The 18,981-nt window shown below is 36.9% G+C and overlaps 1 protein-coding gene across 11 annotated transcripts in view; it reads right to left on the bottom strand.

The window, feature by feature from the left end:
* The window catches only part of LOC145531644 (phospholipid-transporting ATPase ABCA3-like), a 234,321-nt gene that overhangs the window by 156,297 nt on the left and 59,043 nt on the right, over positions 1 to 18,981 (bottom strand). For 6 of the 11 annotated variants that reach the window (XR_014072622.1, XR_014072621.1, XM_081554591.1 and 3 more), the window contains 4 exons: positions 17,762 to 18,021; positions 10,082 to 10,198; positions 9,646 to 9,763; positions 7,735 to 7,908 (listed from right to left, as the gene is read on the bottom strand). Coding sequence is in view for 8 of the 11 variants with exons in the window: in XM_081554591.1 (XP_081410717.1) it covers positions 7,735 to 7,908; positions 9,646 to 9,763; positions 10,082 to 10,198; positions 17,762 to 18,021 (669 nt within the window). In the remaining 3 variants the exon portion in view is untranslated. The remainder of the gene's footprint in view (positions 1 to 7,734; positions 7,909 to 9,645; positions 9,764 to 10,081; positions 10,199 to 17,761; positions 18,022 to 18,981) is intronic. The other 5 variants (XR_014072623.1, XM_081554592.1, XM_081554590.1 and 2 more) reach the window with 2 other exon arrangements.

An 18,981-nucleotide genomic window follows, 5' to 3' on the forward strand; every position in this document is an offset into this window, starting at 1 on the left:
TTCAGCAGCACATTAATTGAGAACTTCCAGATCTCAATTTATATACAAGCTGTGTTTAGAAAAGGAAGAGGAGCCAGAGATCAAATTGCCAACATCCACTGGATCATATAAAAAGCAACGGAATTCCAGAAAAACATCTCATTCTGCTTCACTGACTACGTTAAAGCTTTGATTCCATGGATGACAACAAACTGTGGAAATTCTTAAAAAGATGGGAGTACCAGACCAAATCTTGAGAAATCTGTATGCAGGTCAAGAGGCAACAGTTAGAATCTTTTAACTGACTGGTTCAAAATTGGAAAAGGAGTATGTCAAGGCTGTATATTTTCCCACTTTGCTTATTTGTCTTATATGTAGATTACATTATGGGAAATGCCAGGATGGGTGAATCACAAGCTGGAATCAAGGTTGCCAGGAGAAATATCAACAACCTCAGATATGCAGATGATACCACTATAATGGCAGAAAGTGAAGAGAAACTAAAGAGTCTCTTGATGAAGGTGAAGGAAAAGAGTGAAACGCTGGCTTGAAACTCAGTATTCAAAAAACTAAGATCATGGCATCTGGTCCCATCACTTCATGGCAAACAGAAGGGGGAAAAATGGGAACAGTGACAGATTTTATTTTCTTGGGCTCCCAAATCATGGCAGATGGTGAATGTAGCCATGAAATTAAAAGAGGCTTGTTCCTTGGAAGGAAAGCTATGACAAATCTAGACAATGTATTAAAAAGCAGACGTAATTTGACAACAAAGATCCATATAGTCAAAGCTATGGTTTTTCCAGTAGTCATATATGGATGTGAGAGTTAGCCTATAAAGAAAGTTGAGTACCAAAGAATGGATGTTTTTGAATTGTGGGGGCAGAGAAGACTCTTGAGAGTCTCTCGGACTGCAAGATCAAACCAGTCAATCCTAAAGGAAAGCAACCCTGAATATTTAATGGAAGGACTGATGCTGAAGCTGAAATTCCAAAAGTTTGGCTACCTAATGTGAAAAGCCAACTCATTGGAAAAGACCTTGATGCTAGGAAAGACTGAAGGCAAAAGGAGAAGAGGTGGTAGGGGATGAGATGATTACATAGCATCACCAAGTCAATGGACAAGAATTTGAGCAAACTCCGGGAGATAGTGTAGGAGAGAGGAGCCTTCAGTCCATGAAGTTGCAAAGAGTCAGACACAACTTAGTGACTGAACAACAAAACAACAATATTTCTTAGTCTAATTCTTACCATACAACCGTACCATCCACTGCTGGGCATACACACCAAGGAAACCAGAACTGAAAAAGACACTTGTACCCCAATGTTCATCACAGCACAGTTTACAATAACTAAGACATGGAAGCAACCTAGATGTCATCAGCAGATGAATGGATAAGAAAGCTGTGGTATATATATATATATATATATATATATATATATATATATATACACACACACATACACAATGGAATATTACTCAGCTATTAAAAGAATGCATTTAAATTAGTTTGAGAGGTGGATGAAACTGGAGCCTATGATACAGAGTGAAGTAAGTCAGAAAGAAAAACACCAATGCAGTATATTAATGTGTATATATGGAATTTAGAAAGATGGTAATGACCACCTTATAAGCAAGACAGCAAAAGAGACACAGATATAAAGAACAGACTTTTGGACTCTGTGGGAGAAGGCGAGGGTGGGATGATTTGAGAGAATAGCATTGAAACATGTATATTACCATATGTGAAATAGATCACGAGTCCAAGTTCAATGCATGAAACAGGGCACTCAAAGCTGGTGCACTGGGACAACCCTGAGGGATGGAATGGGGAGGGAAGTGGGAGGGGGATTCAGGATGGGGAACACACTACACCCATGGTTGATTCATGTCAGTTCAGTTCAGTTCAGTCACTCAGTCGTGTCCGACTCTTTGTGACCCCATGAATCGCAGCACACCAGGCCTCCCTGTCCATCACCAACTCCCAGATTTTACCCAAACTCATGTCCATCGAGTCAGTGGTGCCATCCAACCATCTCATCCTCTGTCGTCCCCTTCTCCTCCTGCCCTCAATCTTTCCCAACATCAGGGTCTTTTCCAATAATTCAGCTCTTCGCATCAGGTGGCCAAAGCATTGGAGTTTCAGCTTCAACATCAGTCCTTCCAATGAACACCCAGGACTGATCTCCTTTAGGATGGACTGGTTGGATCTCCTTGCACTCCAAGGGACTCTCAAGTCTTCTCCAACACCACAGTTGAAAAGCATCAATTCTTCGGCGCTCAGCTTTCTTTATAGCTCAACTCTCACACCCATACATGACCACTGGAAAAACCATAGACTTGACTAGACGGACCTTTGTTGACAAAGTAATGTCTTTGCTTTTTAATATGCTGTCTAGGTTGGTTATAATTTTCCTTCCAAGGAGTAACTGTCTTTTAATTTCATGGCTGCAATCACCATCTGAAGTGATTTTGGAGCTCCAAAAAATACAGTCAGCCACTGTTTCCCCATCTATTTGCCATGAAGTGATGGGACCAGATGCCATGATCTTAGTTTTCTGAATGTTGAGCTTTAAGCCAAATTTTTCACTCTCCTCTTTCACTTTCATCAAGAGGCTCTTTAGTTCTTCTTCACTTTCTGCCATAAGGGTGGTGTCATCTGCATATCTGAGGTTATTGATATTTCTTCTGGTAATCTTGATTCCAGCTTGTGCTTCTTCCAGCCCAGCGTTTCTCATGATGTACTCTGCATATAAGTTAAATAAGCAAGGTGACAATATACAGCCTTGACGTACTCCTTTTCCTATTTGGAACCAGTCTGTTGTTCCATGTCCAGTTCTAACTGTTGCTTCCTGACCTGCATACAAGATTCTCAAGAGGCAGGTCAGGTGATCTGGTATTCCCATCCCTTTCAGAATTTTCCACAGTTTATTGTGATCCACAGAGTCAAAGGCTTTGGTATAGTCAGTAAAGCAGAAATAGATGTTTTTCTGGAACTCTCTTGCTTTTTTGATGATCCAGCGGATGTTGGCAATTTGATCTCTGGTTCCTCTGCCTTTTCTAAAACCAGCTTGAACATCTAGAAGTTCATGGTTCATGTATTGCTGAAGCCTGGCTTGATTCATGTCAATGTATATCAAAAACCACTACAATACTGTAAAGTAATTAGCCTCCAACTAAAATAAATATATTAATTTAAAAAATAAAATAAAAATGAAGGAATTAGTCTATAGTGACTTGAACTTATCCAAGGCAGCAAACATCTAGCCTAAGAGTACAACTCCACTGCTCTTAATTCGATTCACTTTAACTACTATTTGACCTTCTCACAAATGATCTGAAGTTTGAATCTTATTTGAAGATTCCACTGCTTAGAAGGTGAAAACTTTATATGACTAATAATTATATAATAAATTTAGCTTGTAATTCTTCCAAATATTTCTTTTGTTACCTACTGTCTGCACCTGTCTTTCTTCAGTGTTTCTGGAGTTTGTGTATATGCTTTATCTAGATCAACAATGGCACTGAGAAACATAGATTACAGTTTTTCAGAAGACAAGAGTTAAACAACGTAATGAATGTTGTGCTATTATTTCATTTAACTCCAATTTCATAGCCAATTAATACATTTTGAATGTTTAAAACAAAGGACCTGGATTCAACACTGTGTTCTGTTCCTGTTATAAACTGAAGAATTTTAACCAATTCACTTAACCATTCAGTTTCCTTATCTCTTTAAGAAGAATGCTAAAGATAATAATAGTAACAATAATTTAAAATAACTATAGCTAATATTCGGAGAAGGCGATGGCACCCCACTCCAGTACTCTTGCCTGGAAAATCCCATGGACAGAGGAGCCTGGTAGCCTGCAGTCTATCGGGTCTCGATGAGTCGGACATGACTGAGCGACTTCACTTTCACTTTTCACTTTCATGCATTGGAGAAGGAAATGGCACCCTACTCCAGTGTTCTTGTATGGAGAATCCCAGGGACGGGGGAGCCTGGTGGGCTGCCGTCTATGGAGTCGCACAGAGTTGGACACGACTGAAGTGACTTAGCAGCAGCAGCAGCAACAGCTAATATTTGCTATATACACTTTTGTAGATTTTGTTGTAAGAAAATTTAAGAATTCACGCTTAAAAAGTTCTATGGAATCGAAAGCACATTTCAATTTAACTGTCAAAATAGAATGCTGTTAAGATGGTGACAAAGACTAGAAAACGTGATGCATTTGAATGTGGTGTTTTCTGTTCAAATGGCATGTGAGTTATGAGTTAACAATTTTGTCTACTGTTAAAGGCAAATAAAATCATATATTATTACAAATCAAAAAACAGCGATGAAAGTGAAAAACCAACTATCAAGAATCCTCTAACCAACAAGGCTCTCATTCATATTTGATGGAGAAATCAAATCTTTACAGACAAACAAAACCTAAAATAATTCAGCATTATCAAACCAACTGTATAACAAATGTTAAAGAAAGTTCTCAAGGTGGAAAAGAAAAGGCCACAGCTAGACTACAAATAACAAATATTGGTATGGATGTGGTGAAAAGGGAATTTCAGTACATTGTTGGTGGAAATGTAAATTGGTACACCCTGTATGGAAAGCAGTATGGAGGTTCCTCAAAAAACTAAAAAGAGAACTACCATATGATCCATCATCCACTTCTGAGTATATAGCCAAAGAAAACAAAAATGCTAATTTGAAAAGATACACACACCCCAATGTTTGTAGCAGCATTATCTACAATAGCCAAGATGTGGAAGCAACCTAAGTATGCATTAAAATGAATAGATAAAGAATAGTATACATATCGATACATGCAATGAAATATTAGCCACAAAAAGAATGAAATTTGACCATTTATTACAACTTGATCATGATGTATAGTCTTTTTAATATGTTGTTGGTTTCTGTTTGCTGGAATTTTGTTGAGGATTTTTGCATCTATGTTCATCAATGATATTGCTGTGCAGTTTTTTGTGTGTGTGTGTGGCATCTTTGGTTTTGGTATCAGGGTGATGGCGGCCTCATAGAATGAGTTCAGAATGGGTGAAAATAATAGCAAATGAAACAAATAACAAAGAATTAATTTCCAGAATATACAAGCAGCTCATGAAGCTCCATATTAGAAAAATGAACCACCCAATCAAAAATTGGCAAAAGAACTTAACAGACATTTCTTCAAAGAAGACACACAGATGGTTAATAAACCCATGAAAAGATGCTCAATGTCCCTTATTATTAGAGAAATTCAAATCAGAACCACAATGAGGTATCATCTCATGCTGGTCAGAATGGCCATCATCAAAGAGTCTACAAACAATAAATGCTGGAGAGGGTGTTGAGAAAAGGGAACCCTCTTGCACTGTTGGTGGGAATGCAAACTAGTACAGCCACTATGGAGAACAGTGTGGAGATTCCTTTAAAAACTGGGAATAGAACTGTAATATGACCTAGCAATCTCACTGCTGGGCAGACACATTGAGGAAACCAGAATTGAAAGAGACACATGTACCCCAATGTTCACTGCAGCACTATTTACAATAACTAGGACATGGAAGCAACCTAGATGTCCATTGGCAGATGAATGGATAAGGAAGTTGTGGTACATATACACAGTGAAATATTACCAGCTATAAAAAAGAACACATTTGAGTCAGTTCTAATGAGGTTGATAAACTGTAGCCTGTTATACAGAGTGAAGCAAGTCAGAAAAAGAAATACAAATACTGTATATTAATGCATATATATGGAATTTATAAAGATGGTACCAATGACCCAATGTGCAGAACAGCAAAGCAGATACAGATATAAAGAACAGACTTTTGATCTCAGTGGGAGAAGGTGAGGGTGGGATAATTTGAGAGAATAGCACTGAAACATGTATTTTACCATATGTAAAACAGATGACCAAAGACATTCAATGCATGAGGCAGGGTACCCAGAGCCAGAGCTCTGCAACTACTCAGATGGATAGGTTGGAGAGGGGATTGGGAGGGGGTTCAGGAAGGGGAGACACACATACACCCATGGCCAACTCATGTTGATGTATGGCAAAAATCATCACAATATTGTAATTTTCCTCCAATTAAAATAAATAAATTTTAAAAATATTGTAAATCTCCTAAATGCTCATGCATGGTTGATTGTTTGAATGAACTATGCCACATCCACACAATATATCTGTAAAAAATAATAAATATATCTGTATTCATAGGGAAAGATTTCTAGAATATATTGTTGGCTGAAAAAAAGCCCATTGTAAATGTATATACATTATACCAATAATTTTACTTAAAAGTGAGATAAATATGACAATATACAGTACTGTTGATCTTCTTAGAATATAAATCACAGAGAAGATAAAACAGAAATAAATAAGACTTACCTACAAGAGAGCAAAGTAGTGGTATGGGGAGGGAATGGTTTTTATCTGAGTATACTTTATTTTCTAGGGTTTTACTTTTAAAAATCTGTGTTAATATCTACATATTTATAAATTTATATTAAAAACAATGATGGTGAGATTAAAAATGTGGCAGAAACAGATTAAATATCCATATTTCAAAAGAATAACATAACCACACTAAAAGTAATACTTTCCTGGTAACTCAGATGGTAAAGAATCTGCCTGCAATGCAGGAGACCCAGGTTTGATCCCTGGGTTGGGAAGGTCACCTGGAGAAGGAAATGGCAACCCACTCCAGGATTCTTGCCTGGAGAATCCCATGAACAGAGGAGCCTGGTGGGCTACAGTACATGGAGTTGCAAAGAGTCAGACACAACTAAGCCACTGAAAGTAATAAGAAATACTAATCTAAATAATTTTTGAACACAGTACTTTGACTACCTAGAGTTAGATTACATGTAAAAAGATTTGCAAGCAATCACCATACTTAAAATGTTAGTTCTTTACAGTGGAGTAGATCAACATTTCTGTAAGCATTTATGAGTATTGCAAAATTGAGCAACTTAATAGTTATTTTGACAATGGTGGGGGTCAGATTTCTCATGGTTGGAAAGGGAAATAAATATAAGAAATTGAAAAAGGTAGGAAGAACTTATTTTTGGTAGGAAGAACTTATTTTGGTAGGAAGAACTATATGACTTGTGGGGTATTAGTTCCCCAGCTAGGTATTGAATCAGGCCCTCAGCAGTGAAAACGCAGAGTCCATACCATTGGGCTGCCAGGAAATTGATATTAAATTGAAACTAGATGTAACAGTGTGAACTCACATATTTTAATATACAGATATTGAACAGAATGTCTTCAGCTTTGATGCTATTGACATTTGGAGCTAGATAATTATATCAGTGGCAGTCCTGTACTTTGTGGGATGTTTAATAGCATCTCTGACTGCTACCCACTAGATATCAGTAGCACTCCTCCACTAGCTATGACAAGTAGAAACCAGAAATATCTCTAGACATTGTCAACGTTCCCTAGGTAGCAAAATTTTCCCCCAGATAATCCACTGATATAAAGGCATGAAAACAAACAAACATTTGTGTATATATATTTATGTGTACATATTTCATGTATAAATTTATATATACCGTATACATATATAGTATATAAATATCATTTTTATGATAAAAATAGTACAAACCAGGAAAAATATTTAAGAGACACTAAAGTTTCCTTTCACCCATTTTCCACTTACTATACTGCCAATCCCAGATGACCTACATTTTCTTCCTAGGAATCAAATCATCAAAGTAAATTTTTAAAAGAAAAAACCCACCCTTCATTTCCAACCTGCTTATAGTATTAATCCCCAAAGCTACTGCAACATTTGAAAGGAGACAGGAAGCCAGCTTCCCCATGTGGCTCAACATTCCATACATGGTGATGACTAGTGCAAATGGAAAGAAGGTAAGAAAATAGAGGAAACCTCCAATAGAAACAGCCAATGTAGCTGAAATGCAAGATGGAAAACATAGTCAGTACATAACATACAAAATCTTGAAGTAGAAATACCCCTATTTTACTACAAAAGAGCTCTAAAATGTAAACTCAGGAAGAGAAACTGTCTGCCTTGTTCACCACTGTGTTACCAGTGTTGTTCACTACTGTATCATCAGCATTTAAGCAGTGCTTAACAGAGAGAGTAGTTGTTTAATAAATATTTTGCTTGCTTGCTTGCTTGAATGAATGGATGAGTAGCATGAGGAAGAAATGTTTCTGGAATTTGCCCTTTCTTATACAATGATGCAGATATTTGCTTATTCAAAGAAGAATTGATCCTTACGTTTATAAAATCTTGCCTTTTTATTTTTTATTGATGACCACTTAGCTTAATAACCTCTAGAAGTCTAACATCCCTAATCACATCATAAGAATATACCTACCTAATTACCATCTATTTTGGAACTTTTGAAACTGAAAAGCTTTAGTCACTTTCTAAATACTCTCAGATTCATATTTCAAAATTTTATTTATTATATTTTATAAAAATACATTAAAAAGACTGACAACAAAATCATCAAAGAGAGTCATCTGGGTTAGATTGATTTGTAACATGAACAGTGAAAGCTAGTTGCTCAGTAGTGTCTGACTCTTTGTGATCCCATGGACTCTAGTCTGCCCGGCTCCTCTGTCCATGGAATTCCCCAGGCAAGAGTACTGGAATGGCTTGTCATTTCCTTCTCCAAGGGATCTTTCCGACCCAGGGTTATACTTGTTTTAGGCAAGTAAGTCATTCATTGATATTTGCCTACTTTATGTTACTCTTTGGCATGTTACCTTCAAGCAACACACACCAGTATTCCTGTCTGGGAAATCCCATGGACAGAGACTCCTGGCCGGCTACAGAGCATGGGTTGGCAAGAGTCAGACACAACTTAGTGACTAAACCACTGCCACTATCTTCAGGCTTACTTTGACATAATTCTCTCCACCCATAGATTTCCTGTACTCTGTGGTAGAGGGTAGTTGTTTTGCTCTGTTTTGTAAGAACAAGCCAACAGCAGTGTTCCTGCTGAAAACAATAAAAATACAAATTTCTCTATCATAAAACATTTGCTTCATGGTACTTGTGCCCTACATGGTTGAAAGAAGGCAATATTTTAATTGTTTAGCATAAAAGATAGATATAAAAGCCAAAAAATGGTGAAGGTTTGTTTCCTGAAAAACAAAATTTACTTATTTTTAAAATAAATAATAGAAAATGACCACAGAAGAAACAATTCTACAAATTCCCTAACTAGGCCAGTTTGAATTTATTCAGTCACACATTCCTCTTGTAAGTGAGAACAGGGCAGAAAATTCTCATTTGTTTTTGGTATACTTGATAATGTTCCAGGTATGTGATAAGTGATCCAAAGACTTCACTGAGTGAGTGAATGAATAAATAAATGCTTTCACATGACCCTATTTTAGTTTATATCTTCTTGTCACATGTGATCTTATATTGATTTTTATTCTCTTTTCCCATGCATCCTATGCTATTAATATATTAATTTTCACTAATTTTTGCCCTTCCTCTCAAATCATTTCACATTTATATGACATGTATATTTTTAGACAAATTTAGAATGCAAGCAGAGGCTCTATATGAAGTGGCAACTAAAACTTAGAAGAAACTACCATATAAAATCTTCTTTTAGTCAACTGAAACAGTTAAAATGTTTCACGGAAGGAGTCTTGTACTCACTTTTATTGAAGAATGTGGTAATCAGAAAGCCGAAGGTTATGGTGGCCATGACAAAACACAGGAAAAAGACAAAGATAAGGGACGGGTCGCTGTTTTTGAGGACAACTATAGGTACAACCTACAAAACAATTGTGAAGCCAGTTTAGTCACACTGGAAATGGTGTCACAGAAAAACAAGGAGGTGAAATAAAACAGCCTTAAAACATTTCCGTATCCCCAAGTGAGATGGCAAAATTGAACTAAATAACTCGTTTCCCACAGAAGGGATCAATGGTTTGTGTCTGCTGATAGACTGAGCAGCTTCTGAATTCCCAAGAGGGTCAATGATAAACACCTCTGTTCTTTTGCAAACTGAAACCCATGCAGCTCCCACCCACAATTATTTTACCCCTCTCAAAGTGTAGCTGCAGCGTGATGCATTCAAACGGATACTTGCCTTGGCACATAAAACCACGCACAGTATACAGACGATAATTAAAAACATCAGAAGGAACGTGACAAAATAAGATGTCCAGAGCATACCATTACTGAGCCCTATCATGAACTGGTACTCCTGTGGGAGAGTCAACACAGAACAAGTACCATGAAAGAGATATTTTCAAAACACACTCACGAATATTATCTGACTTAATCCCCACAAAAACTTACGAAGGTTAGATATCATCATTGCCATTCTGCAAAGAAACCAAGTCTCAGAATAGTCAAGTGACCCGATCAGAATCATTTAACCTAGTGAATGACAATGCTGTGATTTCCAAACCAGAATTTTGAGTAACTTACCAGTTATGGTTCTAATCTAAGAAACAGTTAATTAGAAATTTAAAACATAAAATCTAGGATCACTTTTCTCATTATGATGTTCTACCTCAGGACATATTGGAAGAAAGTAAATAACTTTTAATATTATTATAGATGAGAGCAGGGAAAACTACAGCCCATGGGCCAAATCCAGTCTGCCTCATATTTTTTGTAAATAAAGTTTTGTTGACCCATAACCAGGCTCATTCACTTCTGTATCGTCTGTGGCTGCTTTCATCCTACAACAGTAGAGTTGATAGTTGTGAAACGGTCTACAGAATCTAAAATATTATACTGTCTTATACGGAAAAGTTTGCAAATCTCTAATTTAAACCAAACCCTTCCAATTTTACAGATCAGAAAACCAGACCCAGAGAGGGTAAATTGCTTTTACAAATTTATACAGCAGCAAACTCTCTGTTCTGTGCTCCTCCTGTTCTATCATACGGCTTCTCCTTATTTCAGAGGCTACTCTTCCCTGGACAAGCACAGAATGGAGACAGACTCCCTGTGTTTGAATCCTGACTTGCCACTTGGCAATAAAAAGACCTTAAGCCAGCTCCTTTACCTGTCTCTGCCTCAGTGTCCTCATTTATGAATACTAAAATTTGAATAAAACTATGAGCAAGAAAGAGTTCACAGTTTTAGCAGTGAGTTTCACAAACTATAATTCATCAGAAGTCAACAGATACAGACATTTGCTATTTCAAGTTTTAACAAAGGCAGGTCAAAATTTAGTTACAAGATGATCATTTTAATTTAAGTGGCTATTTAAGAAAGCAAAATTAGTAGTACTAGTTTTCAGAGGTGATTAAAAATAGATGTTTCCTACTATATTTGATTGCTTTCTTATGTCCTTGCAATGAATTAAGGTACATTTTTATTATGCAAAGGAACCATATAAGGAAATATAAAGTATTAATTAAGAGATTGGGAAACTTTAAATTAACAGATTTACTAAGAGTCGGTGACAAAATAGTCCTTTGAAGCAAGTTTCAACAAAAAGTCAAAATGAGAAAGTTGACAGTGAAGTAATTTACAGGACACCAAAAACTCACAGGTAGCCAAACTTTAATGTGGAGATGTGTAGTGAGAGAAAGAAAAAGGAGAAAAATATACTAAATCTTAAAAGATTTTGCATCTGGGTGAGTAACACAGGGATTTATGACAGAGAGTCATGTTTTCCCTGTCCATTTTGTTTTTTATTAAACATGCACTGTAATAGCCATGATATTTTGAAAGAAAAATAATTCGGAATTCAGTGCCTGTATTTTCAACCAGTAAGGAATTGAAACTGACTAAAATAGCAGCTGGGTTTCCCTGATGACTCAGTTGTAAAGAATCTGCCTGCCAATGCAGGAGATGTGTGTTCCGTCTCTGGGTTGGGAAGATCCCCTGGAGAAGGCAATGGCAACCCAATTCAGTATTCTTGCCTGGGAAATCCCATGGACAGAGGAGACTGGTGGACTACAGTCTATGGGGTCGCAAAAGAGTCAAACACAACTTAGTGACTAAACAACAACAAAGTAGCAGCTAAGGCAACAACCAGCCAAGACCCTTAGATAGGAGGACACCGTCTCTACTGTTCCCTCATACAAGATATCTAATACAAAACAAAAAGTTCAGAGAAATGGAATGCTTCCCCTTCTGACCTAGATGGGGCAAATGGGACCAGATTTACCCTCCAGCTAGAAACAATGAGAGAGAGAGAGAGAATGGAATAATACAGTCATAGAAAAGAAGGAACTCTTGCACTTACAACAACATGAATGGACTTTGAGGGTGTTATGCCTAGGGAAATGAGTCAGATAGAGAAGGTTAAATACTGTACAATATCACTTGCATGTGAAATCTAAGAAAAAAATCTTACATTAAATATCAAGAACAGATTGGTGTTTGCCAGAGGTTTGGGGTAGGGGATGGGTGAAGGTGTTTAATAGTTACAAATTTCCAGTTACAAGATAAATATGTCCTGTGCATAGCACAATGATAACCGTTAACAATACAGTATCGTGTATTGAAAGTTGCTAAGAAAGCAATCTCAAAAAGTTCTCACCACACACACACAAATTGTATTAATATGTGGTGATGGATATTACCTAAATTTATTGTAGTAATCATTTCACAAGGCATGCATATATTAAATCATCATGTTGTATACCTAAAACAAATACAAATGTTATATATCAATTACATTTCAATTAAAAATAAAAATGATTGATGTAAAGTGACAGTTAATTTTTTAAGACATCTTGATTTCCAAGACCTGGCAATAAAGGACAGCAATCCCTTGGAGGAGAGAAACATTTAGATAAGCCCTATGCTCACCCAACTAGTTGCTAACTAGTTGCCTGGCTAACTGGAGTGAAAACCCAGGAATGTCCCTGACATGAGAAGACAGGGCTGGGGATCCAGGGAGGACAAAGTGGGTGAAGTTTGCACAGCCAAATAACAAGGTTAATCACAGACAGATTTCCAGAGATCTTTGGAAGGTGCTCTTATAGACTTCTCAGTATTCACCAGTATATATGTGTGAGGAATGTCCCAGGGTAGTGAAAAGAACCATTTTAAGGATTAGAGACAAAAATATCTAGAGCTCACATTTGCCTATAAATATTTCTTGTTTTCCCCAAAGAGTAAAACCATGTAATTTACAGGTCATAGGTAGACTATCTATAAGGATTTTGTGTTAATACTGATCCAGATTTAGCTGTAGACCTGCATTTCTTAACCTCAGTACTACTGAAAACATATTCAGTGCAAAGTATTATCCTAAGTGCCTCATATACATTGGGATTTCTCATTAGCAGTATTTCTATTTTGGAGTAATTCCTCACTGTACATTATAGAATGTTTAACAGCATCCTTAGCCTCAGCTATGGCCTTAGCTTACTAGGTGCCAGTAGCAATAGTTCTCAGTGTATTAATGTCTTCAGACATTACCAAATGTCCTCTGGGAGCAAACTTGCCCCTAGATGAGTTGCCTGCTGTCCTGGAATAAATGCCTGTCTGGTTCTACCTATCAGAAATTTAAAAGCAAGACCCCAAAGAACAATATTGTTTCCAGATTACTTAACTCAATCTCAAAATAAAACTGAGGAATATAGAATACAGAAAAATCCAAGTCTCAACAAAGTAATATTTACAATGTCTGACCTCCAATTAACAACTTACCAGGTATGACATACAGTTTCAGAGTTGGGCCTAATGTCTCAACCCTTTGGTGTTCACAAGTCTATGTGAACTTCCCTTGTATGAATAGGTCATGCAACTTGTTTTAACCAACAGAATGTGGCAAGAGTGATTAAATGTCACTTCTGTGATTATGTTACATAGGATTATGGCACTCCTATGAGTGCCTTGTCCCACTCTGAGGCTCTCTCCCTTGCTAAATTTGATGATGCTGTTGGCCATTTTAGAAGGACTTGAGGCAAATTATTGAGGGTAGTATCTGGCCAACAACTGAAAAGAAACTAAAATATTCAGTCCTACAACCATAAGGAATTGAATTCTACTAACAACTACATAAGCTTAAACGTGATTCTTCTCCTAGTTGAGGTTCAGTGAATTTACATGTGTGTGTGCTCAGCTGTGTCCAACTCTTTGCAATCCTGTGGACTGTATAGCCCACCAAGCTCCTCTGTTCATGGAATTTTCCAGACAAGAATACTGGAGTGGGTTGCCATTTCCTTCTCCAGGGAATCTTCCTAACCCAGGGACTGAACTCACATCTCTTGCATCTTCTACATTGGCAGGCGGATTCCTTACCTCTGTGCCACTTGGAAAGCCCCAGTGAATCTATATCCTTGGGTAATACCTTGATTGCAATTTTGCAGAAAACCCAGCTAAGGCTTCCTTGACTTCAACACACAAAAAGTGTGAAGTAAAGAAACGTGTGCTGTTATAAACTATTAACTTGTGTAATATTATTAAATAGCAAGAAAAACATCAAGATCTATAAATCTACACTAAAAAGTTTAAAATCTAATCTACAGATACAAAAAGCTCCAGGAAATCCAAGCACGGGAAACATGAAAAAAACAGACTAAAGCAAACCATAGTCAAATTCCTGAAAACTAGGGGAAAAAAAAGAGGAAGAAGAAGAAATCTTAAAAAGGAGATTAAAAAATGATACATTATGTACAGATGGGCAGAAACACCCATTTTATTTGAAGCAACAAGACGATAGGTCAGATATTAAAGTACTCAAGCAAAAACATTACCTTAGAATTCTTAACACAATTTAAGTATCTTTCAAAAATGATAGCAAAATAAAGACCTTACCAAACATACAAAAACTGAAATAATAAATCAACAGAGGAATAGCATTACCAAAAATAAAAAAGGAAACCCATCAGGCAGAAGGAATATATAAGAAGATATAAGATGAATCTGGACCTGCTCAAGGGAAAAACAAGACAAGAAATGAGAATGACATATTTGTTGTTCAGTAGCTAAGTTGTGTCCAACTCTTTGTGACCCCATGGACTGCAGCACAACAGGTTTCCTTCTCCTACACTGTTTTCTGGAGTTTGCTCAAACTCATGTCCATTGAGTCAGTGATGCCAACCAACCATCTCATTCTCTGTTGTTCCTGACTCCTCCTGCCCTCAATCTTTCCCAGCATCAGGGTCTTTTCAAATGAGTTGTCTCTTTGCATCAGGAGGCCAAACTATTGGAGCTTCAGCTTCAGTATCAGTCCTTCCAATGAATATTCAGGGTTGATTTCCTTTAGGAACGACTGGTTTGATCTCCTGATAGTCTAAGAGTCTTCTCCAACATCACAGTTGAAAGCATCAATTCTTCAGTGCTCAGCCTTCTTTATGGCCCAACTCTCACATTTGTACATGACTACTGGAAAAACTATAGCTTAGACTATACAGACCTTTGTTGGCAAGGTGATGTCTCTGCTTTTCAATACACTGTCTAGGTTTGTCATAGCTTTCCTTGCAAGGAGCAAGTGTCTTTTAATTTCATGGCTTCAGGCACCGTCTGCAGTGATTTTAGAGTCCAAGAAAATAAAATCTGCCACTGTTTCCACTTTTTCCCCATCTATTTGCCACGGAGTGATGGGACTGGATGCCATGATCTTAGTTTTGTGAATGTTGAGTTTTAAGCCAGCGGTTTCACTCTCTTCTTTCATCCTCAACAAGAGACTCTAGTTTCTCTTCACATTTTGCCTTTAGAGGGGTATTATCTGCATATTTGCTGGAGAGGGAAATGGCAACCCACTCCAGTACTCTTGCCTGGAAAATCCCATGGACGGAGGAGCCTGGTGGGCTGCAGTCCATGGGGTCACAAAGAGTCAGACACGACTGAGCAACTTCACTTCATTCACTTGACTTGCTTCATACTTTATCACTGGTGAAGGAGATAGCAACCCACTCCAGGATTCTTGCCTGGAGAATCCCATGGACAGAGGAGCCTGGCAGGCCATGGTCCATGGGGTCGCAGAGAGTCAGACACACCTGAGGTAACTAAGCACGCATCTGCTTATTTGAGGTTGTTGATATTTCTTCTGGCAATCTTGGTTCCTGCCTGTGATTCATCCAGCCCAGCATTTTGCCTGACGTACTCTGCATATAAGTTACATAAGCAGGGTGACAACATAAAACCTTGACATACTTCTTTCCCAATTTTGAAGAAAGTATAAAATCTTTTTCCTTACTCTTTAAATATTAAAAACTTTTACCTTATTATTCAAATGTCTTTAGACATGTAATTTTTTTTTTACAAAAAAAAAAAAGAAAAGAAAATCACTGAAAGAGGTGTGTGCAAAATTCCAGAATTTGAAGTTGATTATGTACATATACATTTTAACTGATTTCTACCTCCCAAATATTTCTTAAACGTTTCCCTCTGTATTCCTGTAGACTAAGCCACATTAGCTCAGCCCCTCTCCATTTTTTCCTGGTCTATAAAAATTAGCTCATAATTGGTTCCTCACCTCCAGCCTTGCCTTTATTGTCAAACTCTGTCAGCAAAGAAAGGTCTGTGTGCCAAATCCAGCCCACAGACTGCCTTTTGAGCTAGGACTGGTTTTTACATTTCTCAACTTAGAAAAAAAAAAAGCAGAGAAGGATATGTGACAGAGATGCATATGACCCACAAGTCTAAAGTATTTACTATCCGTATTTCCCACAAAAAGCCTGCCAAACGCTAATCTAAGCCATCCTCCAAATCCCTCTCCAGAGTCATTTTTCTGAAAGCAATACTGATAGGAGTACTACAGGATTTCAAAGCCCATTCCCCAGTGCTGTCCATTTAGTGAACTCTTGTTATTTTTCATTGCTCAGATCAAGCATCAAACTCTCAGTACTTCAAGAATAACTTTCTCCACACCCTTATTTACATATCATATTATAAAAGTAACTCAGTTTATTAATATATCAGTTCAGTTAAGTTCAGTCGCTCAGTCGTGCCCGACTCTTTGCAACCCCATGAATTGCAGCACGCCAGGTCTCCCTGCCCATCACCAACTCTCGGAGTCTACCCAAACCCATGTCCATCGAGTCGGTGATGCCATCCAACCATCTCATCCTCTGTCGTCCCCTTCTCCTCCTGCCCCCAATCCTTCAAGTAAACCTTTAACAATTTGTGAACAGGAATTATGCCTTTTTTAACAAGCATTTGTTGAATGCTAACTCTAGGTCAGAGATGGACCTAGATACATTTAAAAGTTAGCATTTCATTTAATCCCCCTGATAACCTCCGAAATTAAGTATTATTATACTATCTCCAATTTACATCTGAGGAAACAGGTTATGATCACAGAGTTAACAACTGATGGAGCCAAGACTTAAATCTAAGATCTATCAAAGTCTCTGGAACAAAGTAGGTAATTAATAAATACATGCTGAGCAAATTAATGGATAGATAGATAAATTAATGGCTTTCTCTCTGACTTTAGAGTCACTGCTCTTTATAATATGATCTTGATTTGACTTGATATTAAAAAGATTCTCAAATCTTGGAATTGAAGTATATATTAGGGTCATATAGTTTATAAGCTTATATGATTATTTCTTTTTTGTTCATTTTATTCCAAAGAAGATTCAGAATATTTAATATGTGATTTGTCTTCACAGCATTCTTATCAAATAGTCAATAAAATTACAAGCCAGTTCAAGAATTTAGATAAAAGAAAAACACCAGCAAATTGACAAATGACATAGTATATATATTCTTTGCCCAATCTATATTTGTATATTGCTATTGTGTTATAATCATTCATTACTAACAAATGTATAGACATAGTCCAACTCTGTGCATAAATCTGTTCCACAGGCCCAAAATTATACAAAGAAAGTGAATTTACCTTTAATCTGGCTTCCTTTTCCATAACAATGGTCCTGATAAGAGTAAGTTCAGTTAGAGAAAATATAAGTAAAACTGCTAAAGGGAAGAGAGATATAAAAGCAAAAAAAAATGTGTCTTTATAATAAGGAGGGTATGGAAATCTGCTAACAAAAATGGTGACATGTTGAAATAGCATTTCCGCAGCTCTGCCATTATGGTACAAAATGATGGCCTTATCTAAGGCATGCTGCACAAGAAGGAATCCTTCTTCGTAGTACCCTAAGTGAAAAAACAAAGATTGTCAAGTTCAGTATATTAGGAAACAGCAAGGCAAACACAGAAGGCAATTCAGGTAATTCTAAGTTTTTAACTCATAAAACAAAGCAAATTCACAAAACTTATAATAGTTTGGAATATAAAGAGATAATAAATAACATGGAATTGCATTACAACCTTCCCCAAACTAAAATACTTGCATCCAAATGTTACAGTTGGTTTATGTAATTTTATCAGTCAAAAGAATACAGATGCATAGAACAATTTTATGGACTCTGAGGGAGAAGGTGAGGGTGGGACGTTCTGGGAGAATAGCATTGAAACATGTATATTATCATATGTGAAACGGAACACCATTCCATGTTCGATGCATGAGACAAGGGCTCAGGGCCGGGGCAATGGGATGACCCAGAGGGATGGGATGGGGAGGGAGGTGGGTGGGGGGTCCAGGAAGGGGAACACATGTAAACCCATGGCTGATTCATGTCAATGTATGGCAAAAACTATTACAATATTGTAAAGTAATTAGCCCCCAACTAAAATAAATAAATTTATAAAAATAAAAAAAAAAAAGAAATGAGAATTCAAGGAAATACCAGATATACTTTTCTATACTGGACACATGCATAGAAATGAAGCTTAAAACAAGATATGACATAATTCCATTGACAATAGCATTGAAAAGAATAAAATACATAGGAAGAAACTTAACCAAAGAAGTAAATTACTTGTACACTGAAAACTACAAAACATTCCTGAAATTAATAAAGAAGACACAAATAAATTAAAAGACATCCTGTGCTCATGAATAGGAAGACAATATTCATACTAATCAAAAGTTATCTATAGATTCAATACAATCTCTACCAAAACCCCAAATGCATTTTTTGTAGAAATAGACAAAAATCCATATGAACTTTCAAAAGATTCTGAGTAGCCAAAATAATCCTGAGCAAGAAAAAC

This window comes from Giraffa tippelskirchi, chromosome 13 (assembly GCF_054371585.1).
Source record: "Giraffa tippelskirchi isolate mGirTip1 chromosome 13, T2T-mGirTip1v1.2.pri, whole genome shotgun sequence".
Taxonomy (NCBI): domain Eukaryota; kingdom Metazoa; phylum Chordata; class Mammalia; order Artiodactyla; family Giraffidae; genus Giraffa; species Giraffa tippelskirchi.